Source organism: Squalius cephalus, assembly GCF_949319135.1.
Source record: "Squalius cephalus genome assembly, chromosome: 20".
In the NCBI taxonomy this organism is placed as follows: Eukaryota; Metazoa; Chordata; class Actinopteri; order Cypriniformes; family Leuciscidae; genus Squalius; species Squalius cephalus.
The window spans coordinates 10,834,544-10,860,825 of NC_137141.1; the positions used below are offsets into that span (position 1 = coordinate 10,834,544).

A 26,282-nucleotide genomic window follows, 5' to 3' on the forward strand; every position below is an offset into this window, starting at 1 on the left:
TCTAGTGGTTGAGAGCAGATTTATTCAAGATATTCATTTTTATTTTTATTTTGGAAAATGAATTAAAAAGTAATGGATATCTGTTGGAATTTGTGTTTTAAAACTCTAAAGTGTTGCTAATGCAATTCGTGTTTCTCCCTAGACATTTACCTTTCGAGAACATAGAGAATATCCCTTCAATTTTTTCCTTAAATATTCTTTACTTGGTCATAAAAAGGTCTTGGAAAAAGTCTTACATTTAAGTCTTAAAACCTGCAGAAACCCTGTTGACTGCAATGCCATCATTTAGCATTTTACCATCTAACATTTGAAAATCTCCCTCACAAGGTTAAACGACTGACCTCTTTCTCTGTCCAAACAGTCTTAAAAACATCAACTCCATTGCAAAGGTGTCACTGAACTGCCCTTGACTCAGTCTGATTGGATTTCTTTTCAAGTGAGTCGTTGGGGTTCCCGAAACAGTAAAGCGTTTGCCATGCCCTTTAAAAACCTATACTGACAAAAGAGTGAGATAAAACAAGACACTGCCCCTGTACCTCTGTTCCCTTTGCATGACAAACAAACTCCTTGTCGACCAACGCACTGAGACATGTAGTGCGGTGTCTGCTAAGTGGGTTGTTAGTAGTATTTTTTTCTGCTTTTGCCTGAAATCTAGTTGGTCGGTGTTACCTTGGACTCCCCCCAGCTTGTCCTATTCATGTGTGGAATCTCATTGTTGGTGTGGACATCATTCAAGCCGCTGTTCCAAAGCAACTGGAGGTTCCCACTTCATTAGAGCTGTGATTTGAACGGCTGGAGAGAGTCTGGATCTGACAGCTAGTCGAGGTGATCGCCGAGAAGATTTGGTGGAAAGGGCCGAAGACGGAACTAAATTTCAGGAGAGAAGAAGCCAGAAAGAATCTGCTTCAAGGATGACACCTGTTACTCTGGCGCTCACATTTTCTTTGCTCTCAATATGGACAGTAACATCTGCTGTGCAGTTTGAAGAAAAAGGTAAGTCTAGTCAAACACCTGCTTAGAGAAATATTCAAATGCAGTTTTATTATTACATGCATATAAACCAGTTTGGATTTGGGATATACATGTTGGCAAATTTTAGTAAAAGAAACCTTAAAAGAGCTAAAAATGCACTATTTTATGTATAATATATTTATATTTTAAAATGTAAAATGTTATTTCAAAGTGTTTATATAATATATATATATATTTGGATAGTATTCTTTGTTTTGTTTTAGTATTTTTTTCTTTTGCAGCACTTAAGCATGTACCATTGCCATTATTATATATTATGTATTATAAAATATGCTAATATTTAAACATTCCTTTCTATTTTGTCCTAGAACTCAACGAGACTGTCATTTGCAACAATGATCAGATGCAAGTTATCATCCCTAGTGTGTTTTTTCTCAACAAAGAGCCACCTGTTTACGTACGCTCATGCCATATACCATTTATTTCACAAATAATTCATTCTTGAACTTGAATTAAACTTTCCACTGTCATTTCTGCTCAGATTTGGGATTTGCAACTGAATGATCCTGACTGTCGAGGTGTTGAGGTTGGGAACGACTATGTCTTCAGCATCAAGACAAACCTCACAGACTGCGGTACTATTATGGTAATCCTCATTAGTGTTGTCAAGGCATTACGTATAATCATAAAACCGCTTCAGACAATCCCGAGGACTGGGGAACGTCCTCAGCCAATTACAAATTGATGTCAGAACATTAAAGCCTCTTAAAAAGGTTGTAAACACTTGTTGCATTAAGACAAACTGCAAATTGGGCCTCTTTTGGGCTGTTAAACCTAAAAATACAAACAGTAAATTTCCTTATTTTACAATCCCTTCATAGGCTGAAAGGTGACCGTGTGCTTTATTCATAGAATAGACCTTCTAAAAAAAATCGAATAATCAAATGCTATACGTCTCAAGCGTGTTCATAATTATGTGCATTGTAATAAGTGACAACCGTGAGGGTTTGATTTCCTTTTTAGGAATAATTTAATTTATTTCATTATTTTTTCAATATGCAAATGCAAAGTGTTGTTCGTTTCCCTCCAAATTGGCTGGCTAGTCCTTTCAGAGAGCTCGGAGGGGAGGGCAAACAGCCATGCGGCTCTAAATTATCCTGATTTATATGGAAATGATTACTGTGTTTTCAGCCGTGGTGAATAAGCCGGCCATAATTCAGTGTCGTACTTTATAGTCGTCCTTTTATTCTGCCCTATACAGCCAGCCTCAAACAGCGCTACAACAACCCCAGAGGACAAGCTTCACTCTGGCAAGGCATAAATCTGTACTTGAGACCACGAGTATCGTTGAGAACCTCTCTCAGGATTCTCCAGACTTTTTTTTTTGTAAAGCCAGTAAAAGGTTAACACGGCTTTGAGAGGGGACAAATTCCCTCCTTCTCCCCCTTTAGTATTTTTACAGGCTTTTTTCAAACTCGCTGGTCAAAGAAGGGCGTTTTTGGTTTAGCAAAATAAAATCATTGGTTGTTGAAATCAGCTGCTTTTGAGAATTGAATCTGGGGGCAGTTTTCTGCTCTCAGTGCATGCAAGGATTGATTCAAACTAAAAGATGTGAAGAAAATAACACAAACATTTGATGATGTCATGACGATGATTGTTTTACTGAATCAGGAGGTGTGTTTGTAATCGTCAGGGAAATAAAAGGGCAATAAACTTTGTTTTACCGGATGTGGTAGGGGGCAGTTTGGCCCATTCTATAGCACGTTGTTTCCTTGTGTCGCCCTTTAACTTCTCACATTTTATTGGCTTGTGAATGTCACCCAGACGTTATTAAACTCAAGAGTTGTTTTGCAATTGTATCAAAACAACTAATCTTCTTCATACGGCTTTAAAATTACAGACAAGGCTAACCAATATTCAAATGAATGTTCCTTCATTTGAATATTGGTTAGCCTTGTCTGTAATTTTAAAGAAGATTAGTTATTTGATGATCTGATGGCTATTTAGCCCGTATGTAGTTTGAATACTTTGATACTTTGAATAAACTTGAAGTTTGAAGCTTATTTAGACTCTGAAAAGTTAATATATGCCTTGTTATGGATGGATGGATGGATGGATGGATGGATGGATGGATGGATGGATGGATGGATGGATGGATGGATGGATGGATACTATAGATAGATGGATGGTTGGATGGTTGGATGGATGGATGGATGGATGGATGGATGGATGGATGGATGGATGGATACGATAGATAGATAGATAGATAGATAGATAGATAGATAGATAGATAGATAGATAGATAGATGGACGGACGGACGGACGGACGGACGGACAGATAGATAGATGGATAGAAAGAATGATAGACGGATGGATGGATGGATAGATGGATGGATGGATGAATCTATCTATCTATCCATCCATCCAATCTTATCCTATCCATCCATCTATCCATCCATCGTATCTATCTATCTATCCATCTATCTATCGTATCTATCCATCCATCCATGGATAGATGGATGGATAGATAGATAGATGGATGGATGGATGGATGGATGGATGGATGGATGGACGGATAGATAGATGGATAGAAAGAATGACAGACGGATGGATGGATGTTCTTACTTACTCCATCATTAAAAGTATTTTTTCCCCAGGCATCGGATGATACTCACATCATGTTCACCAACACGATCCGTAACAACGAAACGGATGTCATCACCAGAAGCTACATCAACATCACGTTTGGGTGCCGATACCCCATAAACTACATGGTCCAGCAGCAAAACGGGGAAAATTTGATCAGAGTGGATGTCAGGTGAGCTTTGTCTAGTTATGACATCACCAGTTAATTAAGTCTGCAACTTTTATTTCGTAGCTCGGCCTGTCTGAGACTCCAGTAGTAATGGCTTTAATTATCACTGTTTTTCCAAGCTTAAAAAGGCTGAGCCCCCCTCACTAATTGTTTGTTTGTATGTAAACACAATAAAGAAAGCTAATGGTAACAAAAGACTGCCCTGGGGTCCAACTCAAGAGTTTCCTTCAATATTCATTAAGCGAACCTTTCAGCCTGTTCAATGAGCCTTTTAACATTCTCTGCCCCACAGGACAATCACTCTAAACACTGAGGATGGAAATTTCTCCGTCTCTATGCTGCTCTATAAAGATGAAGAGTTTCTGGATAAATGGACCACTGTTCCTTCCCTCACACTTGAGGACAACATCTATGTCAAAGTTTACATGGTGTGTGTCGAGAAGAATAGGTGACATTACAAACTACAAGCTACTGAGGGCTTTCATGACAGATGCCGTGCGTTTTCTTTATGCTGCAGTTGAGGACTATAGTTCTTTGTTTTCAGATGAACAGAGCTTTGCTTTCATTAGTCATTTTGTTTAGGTTAAAAGATCTGTCTCTCTATCTATCTATCTATCTATCTATCTATCTATCTATCTATCTGTCTGTCTGTCTGTCTACCTATCTATCTATCTATCTATCTGTCTATCTATCTGTCTATCTATCTGTCTATCTATCTGTCTATCTGTCTATCTGTCTGTCTGTCTGTCTGTCTGTCTGCCGTTCAGTCTGGCGTTAAATCTATCTGTCTGTCTGTCTGTTTGTCTATCGTTCTATCTATCTATCTGTCTATCTATCTATCTATCTATAGGTAACAAGTATTTGATACACAGGTAACAAGTATTTAATACACTGCCGATTTTGCAGGTTTTCCTACTTACAAAGCATGTAGAGGTCTGTAATTTTTATCATAGGTACTCTTCAACTGAGTGATGGAATCTAAAACAAAAATCCAGAAAATCACATTGTATGATTTTTAAATAATTAATTTGCATTTTATTGCATGACATAAGTATTTGATCACCTACCAACAAGTAAGAATTCCGTCTCTCACAGACCTGTTAGTTTTTCTTTAAGAAGCCCTCCTGTTCTCCACTCATTACCTGTATTAACTGCACCTGTTTGAACTTGTTACCTGTATAAAAGACACCTGTCCACACACTCAATCAAACAGACTCCAACCTCTCCACAATGGCCAAGACCAGAGAACTGTGTAAGGACCTCAGGGATAAAATTGTAGACCTGCACAAGGCTGGGATGGGCTACAGGACAATAGGCAAGCAGCTTGGTGAGAAGGCAACAACTGTTGGCGCAATTTTTAGAAAATGGAAGAAGTTCAAGATGACGGTCAATCTCCCTCGGTCTGGGGCGCCATGCAAGATCTCACCTCATGGTGATCATGTGGAAGGTGAGGGATCAGCCCAGAACTACACGGCAGGACCTGGTCAATGACCTGAAGAGAGCTGGGACTACAGTCTCAAAGAAAACCATTAGTAACACACTACGCCGTCATGGATTAAAATCCTGCAGCGCACGCAAGGTCCCCCTGCTCAAGCCAGCGCATGTCCAGGGCAGGCCCATCTGAAGTTTGCCAATGACCATCTGGATGATCCAGAGGAGGAATGGGAGAAGGTCATGTGGTCAGATGAGACAAAATAGAGCTTTTTGGTCTAAACTCCACTCGCCGTGTTTGGAGGAAGAAGAAGGATGAGTACAACCCCAAGAACACCATCCCAATCGTGAAACATGGAGGTGGAAACATCATTCTTTGGGGATGCTTTTCTGCAAAGGGGACAGCACGACTGCAACATATTGAGGGGAGGATGGATGGAGCCATGTATCGCGAGATCTTGGCCAACAACCTCCTTCCCTCAGTTAGAGCATTGAAGATGGGTCGTGGCTGGGTCTTCCAGCGTGACAACGACTCGAAACACACAGCCAGGGCAACTAAGGAGTGGCTCCGTAAGAAGCATCTCAAGGTCCTGGAGTGGCCTAGCCAGTCTCCAGACCTGAACCCAATAGAAAATCTTTGGAGGTAGCTGAAAGTCCGTATTGCCCAGCGACAGCCCCGAAACCTGAAGGGTCTAGAGAAGGTCTGTATGGAGGAGTGGGCCAAAATCCCTGCTGCAGTGTGTGCAAACCTGGTCAAGAACTACAGGAAACGTATGATCTCTGTAATTGCAAACAAAGGTTTCTGTACCAAATATTAAGTTCTGCTTTTCTGATGTATCAAATACTTATGTCATGCAATAAAATGCAAATTAATTACTTAAAAATCATACAATGTGATTTTCTGGATTCTTGTTTTAGATTCCGTCTCTCACAGTTGAAGTGTACCTATGATAAAAATTACAGACTTCTACATGCTTTGTAAGTGGGAAAACCTGCAAAATCGGCAGTGCATCAAATACTTGTTCTCCCCACTGTATCTATCTATCTATCTATCTATCTATCTATCTATCTATCTATCTATCTAATCCGTCTGTCTATCTGTCTGCCGTTCAGTCTGGCGTTAAATATATCTGTCTGTTTGTTTGTCTATCGTTATTTCTGTCTATCTATCTATCTGTCTATCTGTCTGTCTGTCTGTCTGTCAATCGTTCTATTTGCTCTATCTATTCATCTATCTGTCTGTCTGCCATTCAGTCTGGCATTAAATCTATCTGTCTGTCTGTTTGTCTATCGTTCTATTCGCTCTATCTATCTATCTATCTATATCTGTCTGTCTGTCTGTCAATTGTTCTATTTGCTGTGTCTGTCTGTCTATCTATCTGTCTGTCTATCTATCTATCTATCTATCTATCTATCTATCTATCTGTCTATCTGTCTGTCTGTATATCATTCTATTTATCATTCTATCTATTGTTCTATCTTAACTTCTATCTATCATTCTACCTATCATCAAATGTATAAATAAAAGATGTAATGTGAAAAGTCACGCAAACTACTTTGAAGCACAAATTAAACATGCCAAACAAAGTTCCCTCATTAAAAACGCTATGATCCTATGAGCTGTGGACAGAATGTACGATTAATGTACCGCCTTTGCTTTTGTAAGATGCAGGGACATATTCTGTGTATCTGGTTACAAGCAGACAATGGAGTCACATCTTTAAATGTGCTAATGAAGCTTTCTGGACTTTTTTTCTTGCAGGTTCCAGCAAATCTGTTTCTGAGAGTTGAGAGATGTTGGGCCACACCAACCAAAGACCCTTACAGCAACATTCAATACAACTTTATCAGGGACAGGTCTGTGACATAATCAATTCAGTCAACATTTTCTAATGCAGCCGTTCATTTTTAATATGTTTGACATGAGCTTTTTTTTTGAACCAGGCATTTAACTTAAGTGATTTAAAAACAAATTTTGTTCATTAACTCCCTTCTATTGTGCCCTGTGTAAAATGCCCTCCTTCACAGCTTCATTACTCCTTGTCTCGTGTTGTAAGTGCTTCATTCAGTCAAATAACCAGTAGTGTGAAAGGATGTTGTTGAGACACGCGGCACGCCGTTGAAACCGTTGCTAAAGGAGTGGATGACTAAATAAAGTATGTGACTTCAGTCATGTGATGACAGTCTGTGGCCGTGTGCATTTCAGTTTAACAGCTGTGCTTATCCTTGACTACCCAGAGAGATTCTCCACCAGGGAAAAGCTATGAAGCATGTCATTTCTAGGAACAATAGAGAAAACAGGTCCAATTTAAATATCATTCCTTGAGTACAAATATCATACTGCCAATATTTCTCTCCACATCAGCTGTCCAGTGTTATGGAATGACCAGACATTAGCCGTGATGAAGAACGGTCAAGGACCGGAAGCTCTGTTCAGGATACAAATGTTCAAGTTTGTTGGCAGCTCCTACACAGATGTTTTCCTGCACTGCAATGTCCAGATCTGTCATAACACAGGAGGAGTGTGCCAGCCTGTGAGTCCTTGCTGACACCTATTTACCATTCAGTCTGATTTTGATATAAGTCTTTTCTGCTCACCAAGGCAGCATTCATTTGATTAAAAGTACAGTAAAAACTGTAATATTTTGAAATATTATGTTACAATTTAAAATCACCATTTTCTATTGCAATATTTATTTTAAATAATATATTCCTGTGATGCAAAGCTGAATTTTCAGCATCATTACTCCAGTCTTCAGTGTCACATGATCCTTCAGAAATCATTCTATTATACTGATTTGCTGCGCAAGAAACATTTCTTCTTATTATTATAATAAATTTTGTAAACAGTTGTTATGCTTAATATTTTTGTGGAAACGGACACTTTTTTTTGTAACAATGTAGTAGTAGTAGTAGTAGTAGCCTTTATTGTCACTTAGTCACAAGTACCAGCGAAATTAGCCATCAACCTGTCCATACAAACATACATACAATATGACAAGGAGGTAGACAGGACAGGAAGACAGAGCATTGAGGAAAAAAATACAGCATAACATGAGGAGAGGTGAGGAGAAAAAAAAGGCAACCCCCAGACTATGCTCCTTTAAGGAGTACAGTTTGGGAACAGTAAAAAAATCACCTCAGCAACATTAGCACATAATCAGTACACAACATGAACACACAAGACTTGCAACAGGGGAGGGGAGTGGGGGATGGAGGTAACCCAGCACAGGCAAGCAGCCATCCGGTCCTGCAGCCATTCTCGGCGCTGGTCACAGACCCGCCTGTCAGACTGGTGGTACAAAGCGTCGAAGGCGAGGGATGGGGGGTGGCGTGGGTGATTGCATATCTGTATATATGTAAGAGTTTGTGTATGTGTAGGCCTGGAGAGTCGCTACGCCTGGCATCATAATCTAGGTGCCTCAGTCCGCAGGATTGTCATAGCGATACACAGCAATTGCCATGGAGACAACCTTGATCAGGTCCCAGACAGAGTCAACAATCAGCAGGTGTCTGTGGGGAATGAGGGAAGGAACGCAAGAGCGTCTCACTGCAATGCTCTTCCTTTGGAGTTGTTGTTTCAACAGCAGCCTCGGCCAAGGCCAGTGCTGGTTGAGGAGGGCCGAAAGCAGATAGGATTGGGGTTGTTTGGTCTTGGGACGAGATTCCAATTTACACAGCTCCTGGTCCATTTTGGTCTCCGAAACAATCCATTTGCCTTTGCAAAGCTGTGAGCTTCTCCATGATGTTATCCATATTGTGGTTCATAGTCACAGTCTGAGTGCTGACAGCTCTGCCCACTGCTTCAATCATGACGGGCAGCCTTGTGGGGTTTTGGACAGCTGTCACCGTCTTCTTAATTCCTCGATAAACCAGGGCAACGCCTAATCCAAACAGCAGAAAGCCTGTTATCATGGTTCCGAATAGGTAGATATCTTCAATGTCCTCCACGGAAAGAGCCGCCAGACACACGACCCGCCACCTCTCCCACGCGTCCATCGTGTAGCCAGCTGCGAACGTTCCGGCAGGGCAGTCAGGTTCCCCCGAACCCAAGCTTCTCGTCGAGAAGATGGTGTCAATTGCGTTGAGTAAAGAACCCACCATTAAAGTACTATAAAGTACCATAAAAGAAGTCCATATGATTGGTGTACATATACCAAGTCTTCTAGAGTCTGAAATCCTGCTCTTTATATACTTTTTGGGCCTTATATACTTCTTCTGGCCTTTTTTTCCACAGAAAAAAAAAAAAAAACATGCACATGGGTGAAAAAATTTATTAGTTGAGAAACATTGTGTGAATCTTAGTAACTTTAAACCCTTGGATTACAGAACTGCTCTGCTGAAGATGTATCAGTACGGACTCGCAGGGATGTTGCATCGTCTCACACGGTGTCATACGGACCAATCAGAAGGCTCAAAGCTAACATGGACAATACTAGTCTGAGTAAGTCTTATAAACTACCATACTTATCGATGTGCTCAGACCTGTTTTTATTGTCTATTTGAACATATCCTCTTCCAGGTTCAGATATGCCCTCTGTCGAAACCTTTGTGTTGGCTGGTCTGCTGTTCGTCCTGATTGTCATCACAGGAGTTTTTGGGAAACTCTGGCTGCAGAGCAGAAACTCGTATCCGACCCGAGAGGCCCAACTCACCCTCTCCAACATCCACCATATCTCAGAGGTGGCCAGCTAACCTAGGATCTCATATACGCACAGTGCTGTATGAAATTTGTTCAATTTCAAAGTGTTGTCTGCTAACCTGTAGTGCATTTTATCGTAGTTGTTCTTTTTGTCTTTTATTGTGAAATAAATTAACAAATAAATAAAATGCTTTTTGAATTTCCAACAGCTTACTTACTACAAATATACTGTTCAAATTGGTTTATTGAGGCACTTTATGGTTTTGAAACATCAGTGGATCAGAACTGACTTCATACATCTAAACATCACCTCCAGCTGATTCAAAGATAAAGGGAAATTCAGTGAAAAGAAATTCTCTAGATCTTAGGCTGCGTCCGAAATCACATACTCTCTTGAGTAGGTACTTATTTTGAATAAAATAAGACCGCTAAAAAAGTATGTTCTATATAGTATGAATGTGTGTATTATGAATATAATCCAGACATACTACATTCGCAATGTTGTCATTATCATTTGACCAACCAGCATCAGTTACTTCGTTTCACTGTCATTCACAAATCCTTTCCTGTGGCCTTATGGGATAGTAAAGTGTCCATCGTATGCACATTTAAGAATCTCGTTGGAAGTAGTAGGTCATCCGGGTACTTTTTGCTTACTCTTTCATGAGAACTGTGAATTCGGACATACTTTTTTTGTCACATACTGTTTTTTACCTTAGTTTGATATTTAGTTATCTAATGCAATGACATTTGTTTAGTTTTAAGTGTGACTTAAGTGAAATACTTTTTTGAGGGTGACTGTACAACATTAAGTATGTTTTGACTACAGTATTTGCTTAGAAACCAAAAGAGCTGATATTTGTATAATAATTATCCGATTTTAAACATGCATGACTTTGCATTAATATTGGTAAAGCATTAGTTCATTAGTTAGATCAATCTAATGGTTTTAACAAAGCAAACTATTGTATTTGTAATAAATAAATAAAAAGTACCCTAAACACATTTAAAAACTGCCATTGCCATAGTTGCATGAATGAATGACCACCAGGACAGGTTTTAAAAATTTCTCCCCAACATTTAACAATGATGACACTCAGTTAAGAGCATAAGTGAAAAGATACAGTAGGCAATGTGTTAATTTCAACAATTTTCTGAAACATGTTGCAAACAACTTCTAAGGACATTTGAAGTGGTCCTCACTATAAATCAGCCAAATCATATTTTGTCTTAAATCTACTGATATCAACAGGTGTCTGTGGGGGTTAGGGCTATAGGGTTAACGGTTAAGATAAATAATTATTTCAAATAAGTATGAAAAACATTGTGTCTATGATAACAGCTTCAGACCTGAAGGGACTGAATAAAACAATAAAAACAATATAGGACATTGGTACAGTTAATATGACGTGGGGTGCTTTGATATACTATATGATGCTATTTACATGGTAGCCTACTCCAAAATACTGAAAACTATGGTAGTATCTTAACAGGGATGTGTTTCCCTAAGGCAACTATGGTTGCAAGTTCCGTCATTACCAATAGACTTCAATGGAAATTGTGATCATAGTTGGCCAACCATGCTTTTGGGAAATGAACACCAGCATAGGGTCATCATGATTTTGCCAAGTGTAACATGTTCCTGGGACTGGTCAACATATTTTGGTCAACATTCCTGTCCAAAAATGTAGTCCTCCTATCCCTATCCCTACCCCTAAACCTACCCATAATTTATCCCTAAAATCAGATGGAAATTATAGGTGAAAAACACTGATGTAGAAGCATAACCCTGATTGTAAGCCTAAACTTGACATAAACTGTAAACTTGTCCCTCAAATCTGACTGGTTGATTGGAATGTTGTTCCAGGATCAACAAAGATGTTGATCCAGGAACATGTTGCACTTGGTGAAATCAAGTTCACCCCATCGTGGTATTATCATGGTACTTTTTGTTTGTGTGTGACTGTTTAGTCTCCGCCCATCTAGGGCCTCACTTCACTTCAGTATATCAGTACAGTGAGACACAGATTTCAACAGAAAAACGGACAGACTGCAGTGAAAACATCGTCTCTGTCATTATACTCGATGAAATAATAATAATTAATTAATTAAACACGTTACTGTCAACTGTCAAACTACTGAAGACTCGTCACAGATTGACGGTAAGACACTTTCATGTCTGTTTACTTTGACTAGTTTCCTCACCGGCTCCGGTCGCTATTAAAATGGCAAAATATGTATCTTTCCCTCAGTTTAACATGATATATGTTTGTCAATCTACGATGTTTATTAATTACGTAACGTTATGTGTGTCGTTTATTATATTATCCTGCAGTTCGCGGCTAACCAGCTAATGCTAAAAAGCTTTGTGTTTGTCAGTTTAACAAATGAAAACATTGACCTGTCATACTATAAACATAAAGATGTAACGTTATGAGGATGGTTCATTTGCGTTTAATCGTTGATTATTGATCTATAGTTGATCATGGTAATCTCAGGTTCATGTTGTTAAGTCGTTATGCACCAGTTTAGGAACAACAACAAAAGCTGCATCAGGTTGCATCAGGAGTTTGACCGGATTGAGTTCAATGCATCTGTATGTTTGGTATCATGTCATATTTGGGAAACATTTCGTGTTTTCATATTTAGGATCATGTCTGTATAGGATAACTGTATAAGTCATGTCATATTAATCTGTGGTTATCATGGTTTAACTAGATAGGCTATTCATTTTGGTTTTATTTGTAGAAAATCCATGGTTAATTTTCCTAAGGGTAGGAGGATTAAGAGCCACAGGTTCTAGACCCTTTATGGCTCAAGAGATGATTTACTCTGCTGTCAGCTATCACTTTTGGCAAATGAGTTGTTGTAATAAAAATAATGAGTTCTACTAAACTGTTCAATGATCTGTTTTTCCATGTCATTTACAGTATAGCTCAATACACATCACATAGCCTACACCTCAAGCAGAAGCAGGGTAGAATGGAATTAATAATATAATTCTAAATATTTTAAGGAATATTCAAATATTTTAAATTTTTAAAAATATTTGTCCTTTCTCCACTTTGGGTTGTGATAAGGTTCTCTATCATTAGCCTATCTTGTTTCATGGAATGCACCCCATCCGAATTTTATATTAAGAATAACGTGTATTATTATTATTATGTAACAGTTATATTTCTGTCATGTTTTATTTTAATGCAGTAAGGTGATTCATTTAAGCGTCAGTCTTTTTTGTTGGAAGACATTAACGTTTCTGTGTGTAGTTCATCATGAATTGTCACATTACTTGAATGTCATTCGAAAATGTATTATATTTCTATTTGCGCTCCACTTGACAATTATTTTTTGTTTATTATTAGCTACATGCTTAAAATTAACCTATTCCAATTCCAATTGGATTGAATTTATTTTGTGAATTACTGGAATAGAAAATAAAACACAAAATAAAATGCAACCAAATGAGCCTGTTTCTGATATGCATCAATATACGCTGCATATATGCATCAACATATGTCTGCTAATAAACAAAAATGGCTAATAATTGTGAGTTGTGCAAGTTTCAACAGACCAATAAGTTCTTGCACAAAAATGTAGCCTACTTCTCTACGTGTATCTTTGAGCCCCACTAAGACTGAAATCCTCAAGTCATGTCATGTTTGGGATAATTTTAACATTCTGAAAGCATGCTGTCTGTTGTAAGTACTTCTGAGCGATTGCTTGTGCAACTATATTATATTCCACATGAGCACTAGATACCAAACACCTAAGTGTTCAAAAGACATCCTCAGAAGTGTTTTGCTGTTTCAAAAGAAGCCATCACAAGACATGTGGCAGGATGACACGCCGGCATTGTACACAAATATTTCACAATGTTTATGCCAAGCTGGAATTACGAGGACTATGTGGAAAGTCAGCTCGTTAATTCAAAGCACCCCCCCCCCCCCCAACTGACTCAGACAGTTTGCATGTAGGTCATGCCGGCTGAGTCTAACTGCATAGCCTATGTCCAGTCAAGCCCTGTCATGTTGGAAAGAGAGAAGCTTCTTAAATTACATTGCAAGATCTTTATGGAAGTGTTTCTTTTGAGTGTAAGCCATGTCTGATTCCTGTAACATACCGTTCAGAAACAAGTGGTCGTGTTCCATCTCAGTCCTCGAAGAACCGGCGTGACTGTGCAACATTAGGAGAGTTGTGAAATGGCAATGCAATGGTTTAGTAATTTGGTAAACACACTGCGAGAGGTCAACTGATTCTGATTTACACTTATCCCTTTTAGGAGACGGTGTAACTTTCCACATGAATGGCATGCATAGATGTTAAGCCATGTGATGTTGAATACAAAGACACCCCACATGGGTATCCAAAATAAGATCAGGTCTAACGGTCTGTTTTCTTTTCTTCCACAGTGTTTGCCGTAGCCTCTCTGTGTCAAGCAACTCACTAATATTTTCAATGGAGGAGCTTCATATCCATTGCCTGAAATGTGTCAACCGCCGATGTATGATAAGACCGGAGGCCAGCATTTCCTGTGACCTCATGGGTTGCCCTCTTGTGTGTGGGGCGGTATTCCACTCATGCAAACTGAATGAACACCGCTTACTGTGTCCATACGAAAGAGTCCCCTGTTTGAACCGTGGATTCGGATGTCCGTTTACCCTTGCCAGGGTCAAAATGGCACAGCACCTTGAAACATGCCCAGCCAGTGTTGTGTGTTGCACCATGGAATGGAATCGATGGCCAGTGAGTTACACAGATCGCAAGTCCTACGAGAACTTAAGTAAGGAGGTTTTTGACGTGGAGCAGCTGGACATGGCTTTGGCCCTTCAGGATCAGCGAATGTTGCTGGAGTCACTTAAAATGGTGACCACTGTGACAAAAGCTCTGAAAGAGCAAAATCAGGACAATTCCAGTGCCCAGGAATTGGACCCGGAAAATGAATTGATTGAAATGGACGAGGAACCATATGGTGGACCTTACACAGCTTCAGTGGAAAACAGTAGAAGCTTTGCTGCCACTTTGGACATTCTCCGTAGTGCAAAGAATATTGACTCAGTTGTGAACAATCCCAATGGTGAGGAACAGAATGGAGCTTGCGACGGTGTCAGTAATGGCGATGAAGACATTAGTAACGACGCAACGAAAGAAAGTGACACTGATTCAGATTCCGATCTGGGAGCGGTAGGTGGAGCTGACTGTCCTTTTCCAGTAGACCCTGAAGACGAAGGAGATGATTGGTTGGAGACCAGTGGATGCGGTGAATCTTCCGAAGAAGAAGGTGACATGAATGGTGGGATAGAACTCAATGGACTTCATAATGAAGGGGATGGTGACAACCAGGTCAGACTTGAAAGGGTCAATGGTTCTTCAAACATTAGGCAGGTTTTACCTGATCATTCCATACCTGTTTTAGCACAAGATCCAGAAATGGCCCACTTGCCCCAACTACCTCTTCCTTTGCCCATCCCTCTACCTAACCTGATGCGCAGCAATGTTCTGCACCATTTGCCTTTCAGAATTGAGGACCGATGGCTGGAGCGCAAGTTGGACAATCTCCAGGTACTCAGGGGCATGAACTTGTTTACAATCAACGGTCGAAGGACTCTGTTATCCGACCACTATTTATTCAAAGCCAAGATGGAGGACAAGGCGGTGGACACGTCAGACCTTGAGGTGGCGGATGATCCAATGGGTCTCCATGGCGTTGACCTCATCACTGCTGCCTTGCTCTTTTGTTTGGGGGACTCACCCGGAGGTAGGAGCATCTCGGACAGCCGCTTTGTAGACGGGTATCGTATTGACTTTGGCACACAGACCTTCTCCTTCCCTTCTGCAATACTGGCTACCAGCACCATGGTAGGTGACATCGCCTCAGCATCTGCCTGTGACCATGCCAGTCCACAACTCTCCAACCCCAGTCCATTCCACACCCTCAGATTAGACCTTGTTCTGGAATGTGTGGCTCGCTATCAGACCAAACAGCGTTCAATGTTCACCTTTGTATGCGGACAGTTGTTTCGCAGGGATGAGTTTTCTTCCCATTTTAAGAACGTCCATGGGGACATCCATGCTGGACTTAATGGTTGGATGGAGCAAAGGTGCCCGTTGGCATACTATGGATGCACCTACTCGCAAAGAAGGTTCTGCCCTTCGGTACAAGGTTTCAGAATAATCCATGACCGACACCTGGGCTCATTTGGAGTGCTACCTGGGTTAGCAGCTTGTCCCAATGAGCCTCTATCCAGAACTGACACCTGCCAGTTTAGGTCCCACTGTGACCACCTTAGTGACCTGCCCTTTGAGTTACTGCAGCACATTGCAAGCTTCCTGGACGGCTTTAGCCTGTGCCAACTCTCCAGAGTGTCTTGCACTATGAGGGACGTGTGTGCCACTCTTCTTCAATCCCGTGGCATGGTGGTCCTGCTCTGGGATAAGACAAAACGAGCTGATGGAACCTCATCCTGGCAGATTACAGACAAGGTAATCAAAGAGTATTCAGTCTTAAAACACCAAGCATAAAAATCTATTCTCTTTTTTTTTTTTTACAATCTAATTTGTTGATGTTTTTTGGTTTTAGGTGTGGCGGTTTAGCACAGCGTTTGACACTGTGAACGAGTGGAAGTTTGCTAACATTTCCAGCATGGCTGACCACCTCAAGACGTGCAAGTTTAACATGATAACAAGGAGGGAAGAAGCAATCCCACTCCCATGCATGAGTTTCACAAGAGAACTTACGAAAGAGGGACGCTCACTACGCTCAGTGCTTAAACCAGTGATATAGACTGTAATCAAATGCAGAGGAAGATTTCATTTTATAATACGACATGCCTTATGTGTTTTGGTGAACAGCAGCGTAATCATTAAAACGAGCCTCAACTTAATAAACCACTTTTGAAAGTGATGAAACAATATCTACCTGTTGTATTGATAATGGTTGTGCTGTCTTGTGTTTTTGATACAATATATTCAGTCTTTTTTTACAAATTCATTGCTTTTGTTGAGATATGTAGCTTCAAACCAGAAACACTGAATTGTTAAATGGTGATGACCAAATGGAAAACCATTGTCTGCATTTTTGTAAATCAAGAATACAGGATGCATGTGTTTCTATAATGTAGATCAGTGATTCTCAACTAGTTTTATTTTGGACCCAAATTTACATGACTGTACACAATATTGGGTATAACCCATATTTACTGTTGCCTTGTTCATATTTTCTTTTACCTTATATGGTTTTAATCCTTGAGGATTAATATCAAGCAAACAGTCTTTTTTGGCATTTAATTTGACAGATGAATTTGCTCCAAAATACAGTTTGATTGGATATAAAGCATAAGATATGGGAAGCATTCCACCTTTTATAAGTCTATTTTCCCCCCTGCTGTCACAAAACAGATCTGCAAACTACCAGTTAAGAACCACTGATGTATATTTTAATCTCCTGATTTCTCTCTCATAGATTTTAAAGTCTATAAAGACAGTCTTAGACATTTTTCCTTTTCATCAGTCTATCAGAACTAACACCTAACATCTCTAAGAAGCATTTATGGAGTTTTTAGCTGTGTACAATATATAGTACTTGACACTTAACACTTCCAGTGGTCATCCTCTGTCTTTTAAAGCATAAACACAAACACATGTAAATGTGCTTGATCTATGTTGATGGCATGTGCTGATTGACAAATTACATTTTACAATCTTCCTGATTGTGAGTCGCTGCACAAAACCTGCAGGACAGGTACTGTACAAGACTGCAGTTGTAGCCTGTCAGGATTCTTTGGTTGCACACGGTGCATGTGCAGATGTACTTTTTTTGTCTCAGGGTTTTAACATAAAGCACATGCCATTATAGACAGTTTATCTGTGAAAAACTTGATTTGAGCTTGTGATTCTTCCACTTTTATTTGTTAACAAAGTCAAGACAAGAGTTTATTGTTCAGTTTTACTGTCTTTTCAGGTGTGCAGTTACAATGTTTCAGTTCATTAACCTTGTTTTTAGGTTAAACTGAGATTATTTTAAGGAATTAGTTGTGTGATTTGTTTTACTCCATGTGCTTTCTACAAATATTGAGTATGACTTTCCTTATATTTGTGTTGAGTGATGAAAATAGAGCATAATTCTGAAACATTGTTTCTGAATAATCTACTTCTAGCATCTTTGAAAACTGAAGAGTCATAAAATGCTTATTTTTAAAGACTTTATCAAAGTTGACATCAGTTGATGTGCACCATGTTGTTTTTTTCTGGAATTATTTTTTCCCCAAAGGAACAAAATGCATTCATATATTGCGTAAACAGTGTGGAAGCCATTTTTTGGTTTTGAAGAATTGTTTGAATTAATTTACATATATTTACTCTTGGTTTTCCAGCCATATATCATGAGAGGACTATATGAGGGGACTCAAAGAAGAGTTGTGGAAAAGATTCTGTTGGTTTATTTACTATGTGGTTTCGATTGTATTTTTTTATTTTGAAAGTTTGTGTACAGTCAATTCACTCTCATCTCCAAACCCTGACACTTTTGTAATTTAGTTTTCATATTTGTGGTTTCACATGAACTCATGCATTGTCTCAACCCCCCTTTTTCTATTGTAAAAAATCAAAAACTTTGTCCATCTTGGTTATTTAACATACAGTTGTTTCACATGTTTCATCATTTGTATTTTTTAAAATATTATTTAATAAAGTTTGAAGAACTCCAGGTTGCCGGTGTGTTGTTTTTTTAAGCTTCAGATATGCAGCCAAGCCAACCAAGTGTCAAAGATTTCAAATAAAGCGTTAAGCAAAGCTGGCAGAGAAATCAATTTTTCCGGTTGACATCTATCATGTAATGGATGAATAATCCTTTGCTTCACTACTTGACAGTTTTGTAACCATTGAAATATTAAAAGTAATATAATAAGTAATGGATCCACATTTATCGATTAAGTGCATGATGTGACTCTAATTTTATAATAAAATCTCTCAAATGGTTTTTTGTTTTGTTTTGTTTGTTTGGTAAAGATTTTCACCGCTAGGTGGTGCTGCTGCTGTAATTGAGAATAAAAAAACGCAGTAATACGGCACATTTCCTGAGAGAAACTCACAATTTGTAAACTTAATAGGCAACTACATGTTCATTAAAGTTGCTTCTGAATAGAGCATTCACGAGGCCATACCTCTATAAAATACTTTGCTTCTCCTTTGCAGCCTCTTTTTCAGTAATTTCGTCTCGGCGCCAAAACATTCACATAACCGGTGAAAAAAAAACATGATGAATGTCCTGAACGGATCCAGGTCTGAGGGGGCTCATCTGCTTCAGTAACCGAATGGAAATTGGCTTTTACAGCAAAGATCTCAGGAGGGTTTTAGACAGACGGGTAATACAACCACAACCGTCACCAGGCTTCTTTAGCTTAACAAAGAAGCATGTAACATTTTGGAAGCAGCAATGTGATATACATCTTCTAAGATTAATATATTTGACAAAACTCCGGTTTTTGAGCTTTTGAAGCTGTTTAATCCTGAAAGAAGTGATCTTTTTTTGTTAGCAACATCTGCTTTGCATTACAATTTGCCTATTATGAAATAGGCTGCAGTAATTACCAATTACATAATGAATGAGGGTTCCTCAAGCCTTGTTATATACAGGCATTACAAATCTTCTATTGTCTCCTAAAAGTAAAACAAAACAGAACATTAAATGTTATCTTTAGATATGGTGCAGCTTTAATAGCATCCTGGTTTTAGAAACTGTTTGTAGCATTGCAACTGCAGTCTAATCAAACAAAAGGAGAATCATCCCGTTCAAAACATCCCTAAATAATCATGTATTAGCCTATTGATATTCAGTTGAGTTTGAGACTGTTTATTAGAAATCTTTTAATTAAATGAGGCCTAAATATGATTTAAATGATCAAAATCTGATTGAAAACACAGAAGGAATGTCTGAGACAAATATATTTATTTATTACAATGCAGATTTTCCAGTCAAATCCAATTTAGTTTAATGGTGACAGAAGATTTTCACAACAGGACCAATAGCAAACAAGTGCATTTCCAATATAATCGTAAAGATTTGTTGCAACACAGAAACGCACAAGATGCATAGAAATATAGCATCATATGTAAGTAAACAAATGTATAACATCATATTGTTTCAGTCATCATATTACAGAACAAAGATGGGAAACATCTATTACATATCCAATATCAATGGAATTGGAAGAGACACTCCACTTGGTGGTTCTTTTTCTAATTCTTGTTGAAAACAAGGTGGAAAAACAGTGCAAAGTCAAACACAGCAGGAAAGAAATATCATTAAAAAAAATGAATGCAAGCAAAAATCTTTGAGAATCCTTCCACGGTGCACACGGTACAAAGCAGACTTCGCATTGCTCAGAACTGATTGTCATGTTTGTGTACATTTTTATCAGTGGCGTTAAAGCATGACGGCAGTCTCTGTGGGAGGAATGGCGTGGGGTCTGATCTGTACGGTCATCCTCTAACGAACAGCTCATGGTTAAACAAATGCATCTGCACTGCGGTCGACTCCAGCTCTTATCATTTTGAGAAGCAGAAGACAGCAATGATGAAAGTCCTGTCACACAGTCATCTCGGTGTGGGGTGTGAGATGAAATCGTATAAAAAGAACTCAAGCTTCAGATCCCAGGCCTCCACTTTTTCATCTGATTGAAGGCCAAGTCTCATGTGTAGTCAAGAAAAACATCCTCAGTCCTAAAGGAAAGAGGGTAGATACTAGATTAAATCTTAAGTCTGAACACTTAAAAAACACACAAAAAAACACAGTCTTTGCATGCAAACATTTGACTCACAGACTGCATCCTAAATCGCATTCTCTCTGAATATGTACTTCTTTTGAATAAGTAATTACTTTGCAACCATTAAAAGTATGTTCTACTCTGAAAAATATTTGATGTTGAAACAATTTTCATTTAGAAACTGCAAGTAAAATTCACAAACAAATTACAAAGAAATGGCAAGTAACACTGAATTAGTTGTGAAAGGTAAAAAAAAAAAAAAAATGAAATAGTATTTTCTTGTAAAAAATTATTATTATTCTTTTTTTACAGTGAGTGTATATAGCCTACTATAAAATGAATGTGTTTCGTATGAATGCAATCCAGATGCAACATATAATGTTTTAATTTGCTGCATCCAAATATCGCATACTTTATAGTTAGACGTGCAAAAAAAAAAAAAAAAAAAGTATTGAAGGGAGAAATTTTACAGCAGTCTAAAGATTACCTTACTTTAAATAGTTTGTTCAGACACTTGGAAAAACCAAACACCCATTCTAGACTACTATTATGATTTTTCTTTGGCCTTTAAGACAATATGGCCCCATTTGTTGGCAGAGAAATGTATTTCTCTTTTTAACTTGGATCACAATATTTTTGGGTGGATTTGGGATTTTCTATCTTTCTGTCTTTCACCTCTTTTGTTGACCAATGACTGTCGGAGTAAGTATGAGAACGGTTATATTATAAAGTACGTGGATGATTCCGTGATTGTGAGTCTTCTCCACAAACAGTATCTGAGGCACTGTGGCACAGGATCTGTGGACTTTATGTCATGGTGCGATCGATTTTTTCTTCAGCTCAATGTTAATAAAACAAAGGACATGGTGACTGATTATAGGAGGACCCCACCCAGTCCTCTGATGACAACAATCAAAGGTTTGGACATTGAAATTGTTGAGGTGGTCATTGACAATAAGTTGAGCTTCCAACCCAATTGTCTGATTGTTTGTAAAAGGTTCCAACAAAGGTTGTATTTTTTGAGGAAATTAAAATCTTTTAGAGCTTGTCTTTCTATGATGATACTGTTTTACAAACAATTTATTGGATCTGTCCTTTCCTTTTGTATTGTGGCATGGTATGGTACTCATGGTATGGTACTCTAAGTTTGACTTACAAAAACAGGCCAAGTAGCCTTTGTAAAGGTAGCAGGGAAGAACATTGGTATTGATTAGACTGGTCCTTCTGACATTTTTCAAGAAGGCTCCGGTTATTCTTTGTACTGTTGACCATCCACTACGAACTGAGTTCCAGGCGTTGCAATCAGGCCGTCGATTTAGAGTGCCTGCAAGCAGGACAAAAAGAACTAAAGATTCATTTGTGACTGTGGCCATTAAGCTCCTGAATTGTTCAGGCCTGGAGGAGATGGTACTTAGTATACATAATGTATGAATTAAGAGTATGGTATATTAATGTGTGTTTTGGGGCAATTTTATTTTTTATAATGCTTAAGTAGTAACACAAACAAGGTAAATTAACGATACACAACTGAAAACAACGAACTAATCATGTTAGTAACCATAGAGACAAAGAAGTGGTGGAAATTCAAACAAAGGAACATGAGACTGATGAAAATAAACTAAAAGTCCATGAAAACGAAACTGAATATTTGTAACAGATTTTGATTGAAAATGTTTGGATTCTTTATTATTGTTCGGTAACACTTTACAATATGGCTCCATTAGTTAACATTAGTTTATTCATTAATGAAAAACACTTCTGAAGTCAATGTTAATTTAAAAGTTTTTATACTACATTATTAAAATCAAAAGTTGTAACAGTATTATTTAATGGACCTGAGATAACATGAGATAAAGATTTTTTTAACTAACGTTGACAAAGAATAATGATTTCTGTAAAAAAATAAATAAATATATCTCATTGTTAATGTTAGTTAATGCATTAACTAATGTTAACTAATGAGACCTTATTGTAAAAAGTTACCTATTGTTCTTTATAATTCGTTTGCACATAAATCTGTTTGAAACATGTTTACTTATATATATATATATATATATATATATATACACACTCACCTAAAGGATTATTAGGAACACCATACTAATACTGTGTTTGACCCCCTTTCGCCTTCAGAACTGCCTTAATTCTACGTGGCATTGATTCAACAAGGTGCTGAAAGCATTCTTTAGAAATGTTGGCCCATATTAATAGGATAGCATCTTGCAGTTGATGGAGATTTGTGGGATGCACATCCAGGGCACGAAGCTCCTGTTCCACCACATCCCAAAGATGCTCTATTGGGTTGAGATCTGGTGACTGTGGGGGCCATTTTAGTACAGTGAACTCATTGTCATGTTCAAGAAACCATTTTGAAATGATTCGAGCTTTGTGACATGGTGCATTATCCTGCTGGAAGTAGCCATCAGAGGATGGGTACATGGTGGTCATAAAGGGATGGACATGGTCAGAAACAATGCTCAGGTAGGCCGTGGTATTTAAACGATGCCCAATTGGCACTAAGGGGCCTAAAGTGTGCCAAGAAAACATCCCCCACACCATTACACCACCACCACCAGCCTGCACAGTGGTAACAAGGCATGATGGATCCATGTTCTCATTCTGTTTACGCCAAATTCTGACTCTACCATCTGAATGTCTCAACAGAAATCGAGACTCATCAGACCAGGCAACATTTTTCCAGTCTTCAACTGTCCAATTTTGGTGAACTCGTGCAAATTGTAGCCTCTTTTTCCTATTTGTAGTGGAGATGAGTGGTACCCGGTGGGGTCTTCTGCTGTTGTAGCCCATCCGCCTCAAGGTTGTGCGTGTTGTGGCTTCACAAATGCTTTACTGCATACCTCGGTTGTAACGAGTGGTTATTTCAGTCAAAGTTGCTCTTCTATCAGCTTGAATCAATCGGCCCATTCTCCTCTGACCTCTAGCATCAACAAGGCATTTTCGCCCACAGGACTGCCGCATACTGGATGTTTTTCCCTTTTCACACCATTCTTTGTAAACCCTAGAAATGGTTGTGCGTGGAAATCCCAGTAACTGAGCAGATTGTGAAATACTCAGACCGGCCCGTCTGGCACCAACAACCATGCCACGCTCAAAATTGCTTAAATCACCTTTCTTTCCCATTCTGACATTCAGTTTAGAGTTCAGGAGATTGTCTTGATCAGGACCACACCCCTAAATGCATTGAAGCAACTGCCATGTGATTGGTTGATTAGATAATTGCATTAATGAGAAATTGAACAGGTGTTCCTAATAATCCTTTAGGTGAGTGTATATACACTCACCTAAAGGATTATTAGGAACACCATACTAATACTGTGTTTGACCCCCTTTCGCCTTCAGAACTGCCTTAATTCTACGTGGCATTGATTCAACAAGGTGCTGAAAGCATTCTTTAGAAATGTTGGCCCATATTGATAGGATAGCATCTTGCAGTTGATGGAGATTTGTGGGATGCACATCCAGGGCACGAAGCTCCCGTTCCACCACATCCCAAAGATGCTCTATTGGGTTGAGATCTGTTGACGTCTGGGGGCCATTTTAGTACAGTGAACTCATTGTCATGTTCAAGAAACCAATTTGAAATGATTCGAGCTTTGTGACATGGTGCATTATCCTGCTGGAAGTAGCCATCAGAGGATGGGTACATGGTGGTCATAAAGAGATGGACATGGTCAGAAACAATGCTCAGGTAGGCCGTGGCATTTAAACGATGCCCAATTGGCACTAAGGGGCCTAAAGTGTGCCAAGAAAACATCCCCCACACCATTACACCACCACCACCAGCCTGCACAGTGGTAACAAGGCATGATGGATCCATGTTCTCATTTTGTTTGCGCCAAATTCTGACTCTACCATCTGAATGTCTCAACAGAAATCGAGACTCATCAGACCAGGCAACATTTTTCCAGTCTTCAACTGTCCAATTTTGGTGAGCTTGTGCAAATTGTAGCCTCTTTTTCCTATTTGTAGTGGAGATGAGTGGTACCCGGTGGGGTCTTCTGCTCTTGTAGCCCATCCGCCTCAAGGTTGTGCGTGTTGTGGCTTCACAAATGCTTTGATGCATACCTCGGTTGTAACGAGTGGTTATTTCAGTCAAAGTTGCTCTTCTATCAGCTTGAATCAGTCGGCCCATTCTCCTCTGACCTTTAGCATCAACAAGGCATTTTCGCCCACAGGACTGCCGCATACTGGATGTTTTTCCCTTTTCACACCATTCTTTGTAAACCCTAGAAATGGTTGTGCGTGGAAATCCCAGTAACTGAGCAGATTGTGAAATACTCAGACCGGCCCGTCTGGCACCAACAACCATGCCACGCTCAAAATTGCTTAAATCACCTTTCTTTCCCATTCTGACATTCAGTTTAGAGTTCAGGAAATTGTCTTGATCAGGACCACACCCCTAAATGCATTGAAGCAACTGCCATGTGATTGGTTGATTAGATAATTGCATTAATGAGAAATTGAACAGGTGTTCCTAATAATCCTTTAGGTGAGTGTATATACACTCACCTAAAGGATTATTAGGAACACCATACTAATACTGTGTTTGACCCCCTTTCGCCTTCAGAACTGCCTTAATTCTACGTGGCATTGATTCAACAAGGTGCTGAAAGCATTCTTTAGAAATGTTGGCCCATATTGATAGGATAGCATCTTGCAGTTGATGGAGATTTGTGGGATGCACATCCAGGGCACGAAGCTCCCGTTCCACCACATCCCAAAGATGCTCTATTGGGTTGAGATCTGTTGACGTCTGGGGGCCATTTTAGTACAGTGAACTCATTGTCATGTTCAAGAAACCAATTTGAAATGATTCGAGCTTTGTGACATGGTGCATTATCCTGCTGGAAGTAGCCATCAGAGGATGGGTACATGGTGGTCATAAAGAGATGGACATGGTCAGAAACAATGCTCAGGTAGGCCGTGGCATTTAAACGATGCCCAATTGGCACTAAGGGGCCTAAAGTGTGCCAAGAAAACATCCCCCACACCATTACACCACCACCACCAGCCTGCACAGTGGTAACAAGGCATGATGGATCCATGTTCTCATTTTGTTTGCGCCAAATTCTGACTCTACCATCTGAATGTCTCAACAGAAATCGAGACTCATCAGACCAGGCAACATTTTTCCAGTCTTCAACTGTCCAATTTTGGTGAGCTTGTGCAAATTGTAGCCTCTTTTTCCTATTTGTAGTGGAGATGAGTGGTACCCGGTGGGGTCTTCTGCTCTTGTAGCCCATCCGCCTCAAGGTTGTGCGTGTTGTGGCTTCACAAATGCTTTGATGCATACCTCGGTTGTAACGAGTGGTTATTTCAGTCAAAGTTGCTCTTCTATCAGCTTGAATCAGTCGGCCCATTCTCCTCTGACCTTTAGCATCAACAAGGCATTTTCGCCCACAGGACTGCCGCATACTGGATGTTTTTCCCTTTTCACACCATTCTTTGTAAACCCTAGAAATGGTTGTGCGTGGAAATCCCAGTAACTGAGCAGATTGTGAAATACTCAGACCGGCCCGTCTGGCACCAACAACCATGCCACGCTCAAAATTGCTTAAATCACCTTTCTTTCCCATTCTGACATTCAGTTTGGAGTTCAGGAGATTGTCTTGACCAGGACCACACCCCTAAATGCATTGAA

The 26,282-nt window shown here is 39.3% G+C and overlaps 3 protein-coding genes across 3 annotated transcripts in view; 2 read left to right on the forward strand and 1 right to left on the reverse strand.

Annotated features, from left to right (window-relative positions):
* Window positions 1-367: 367 nt before the first annotated feature.
* On the forward strand, window positions 368-9,935 carry LOC307148272 (pancreatic secretory granule membrane major glycoprotein GP2). The gene is made up of 10 exons (XM_079853670.1): window positions 368-436; window positions 656-993; window positions 1,341-1,429; window positions 1,514-1,618; window positions 3,630-3,790; window positions 4,080-4,215; window positions 6,981-7,075; window positions 7,584-7,752; window positions 9,548-9,662; window positions 9,741-9,935. The coding sequence occupies exons 2-10, from the start codon at window positions 912-914 to the stop codon at window positions 9,911-9,913; spliced, it is 1,125 nt and encodes a 374-aa protein (XP_079709796.1). The 5' UTR covers window positions 368-436; window positions 656-911; the 3' UTR covers window positions 9,914-9,935.
* Window positions 9,936-11,836: 1,901 nt separating this feature from the next.
* Window positions 11,837-18,561, forward strand: fbxo30a (F-box protein 30a). The gene is made up of 3 exons (XM_079853981.1): window positions 11,837-12,022; window positions 14,270-16,340; window positions 16,438-18,561. The coding sequence occupies exons 2-3, from the start codon at window positions 14,316-14,318 to the stop codon at window positions 16,639-16,641; spliced, it is 2,229 nt and encodes a 742-aa protein (XP_079710107.1). The 5' UTR covers window positions 11,837-12,022; window positions 14,270-14,315; the 3' UTR covers window positions 16,642-18,561.
* Window positions 18,562-19,785: 1,224 nt separating this feature from the next.
* LOC307148508 (utrophin-like) overlaps window positions 19,786-26,282 on the reverse strand; it is a 57,247-nt gene continuing 50,750 nt past the window's right edge. The window contains exon 19 of the mRNA XM_079854118.1: window positions 19,786-20,576. Within this exon, the coding sequence (XP_079710244.1) occupies window positions 20,571-20,576 (6 nt within the window). The 3' untranslated portion in view covers window positions 19,786-20,570. The remainder of the gene's footprint in view (window positions 20,577-26,282) is intronic.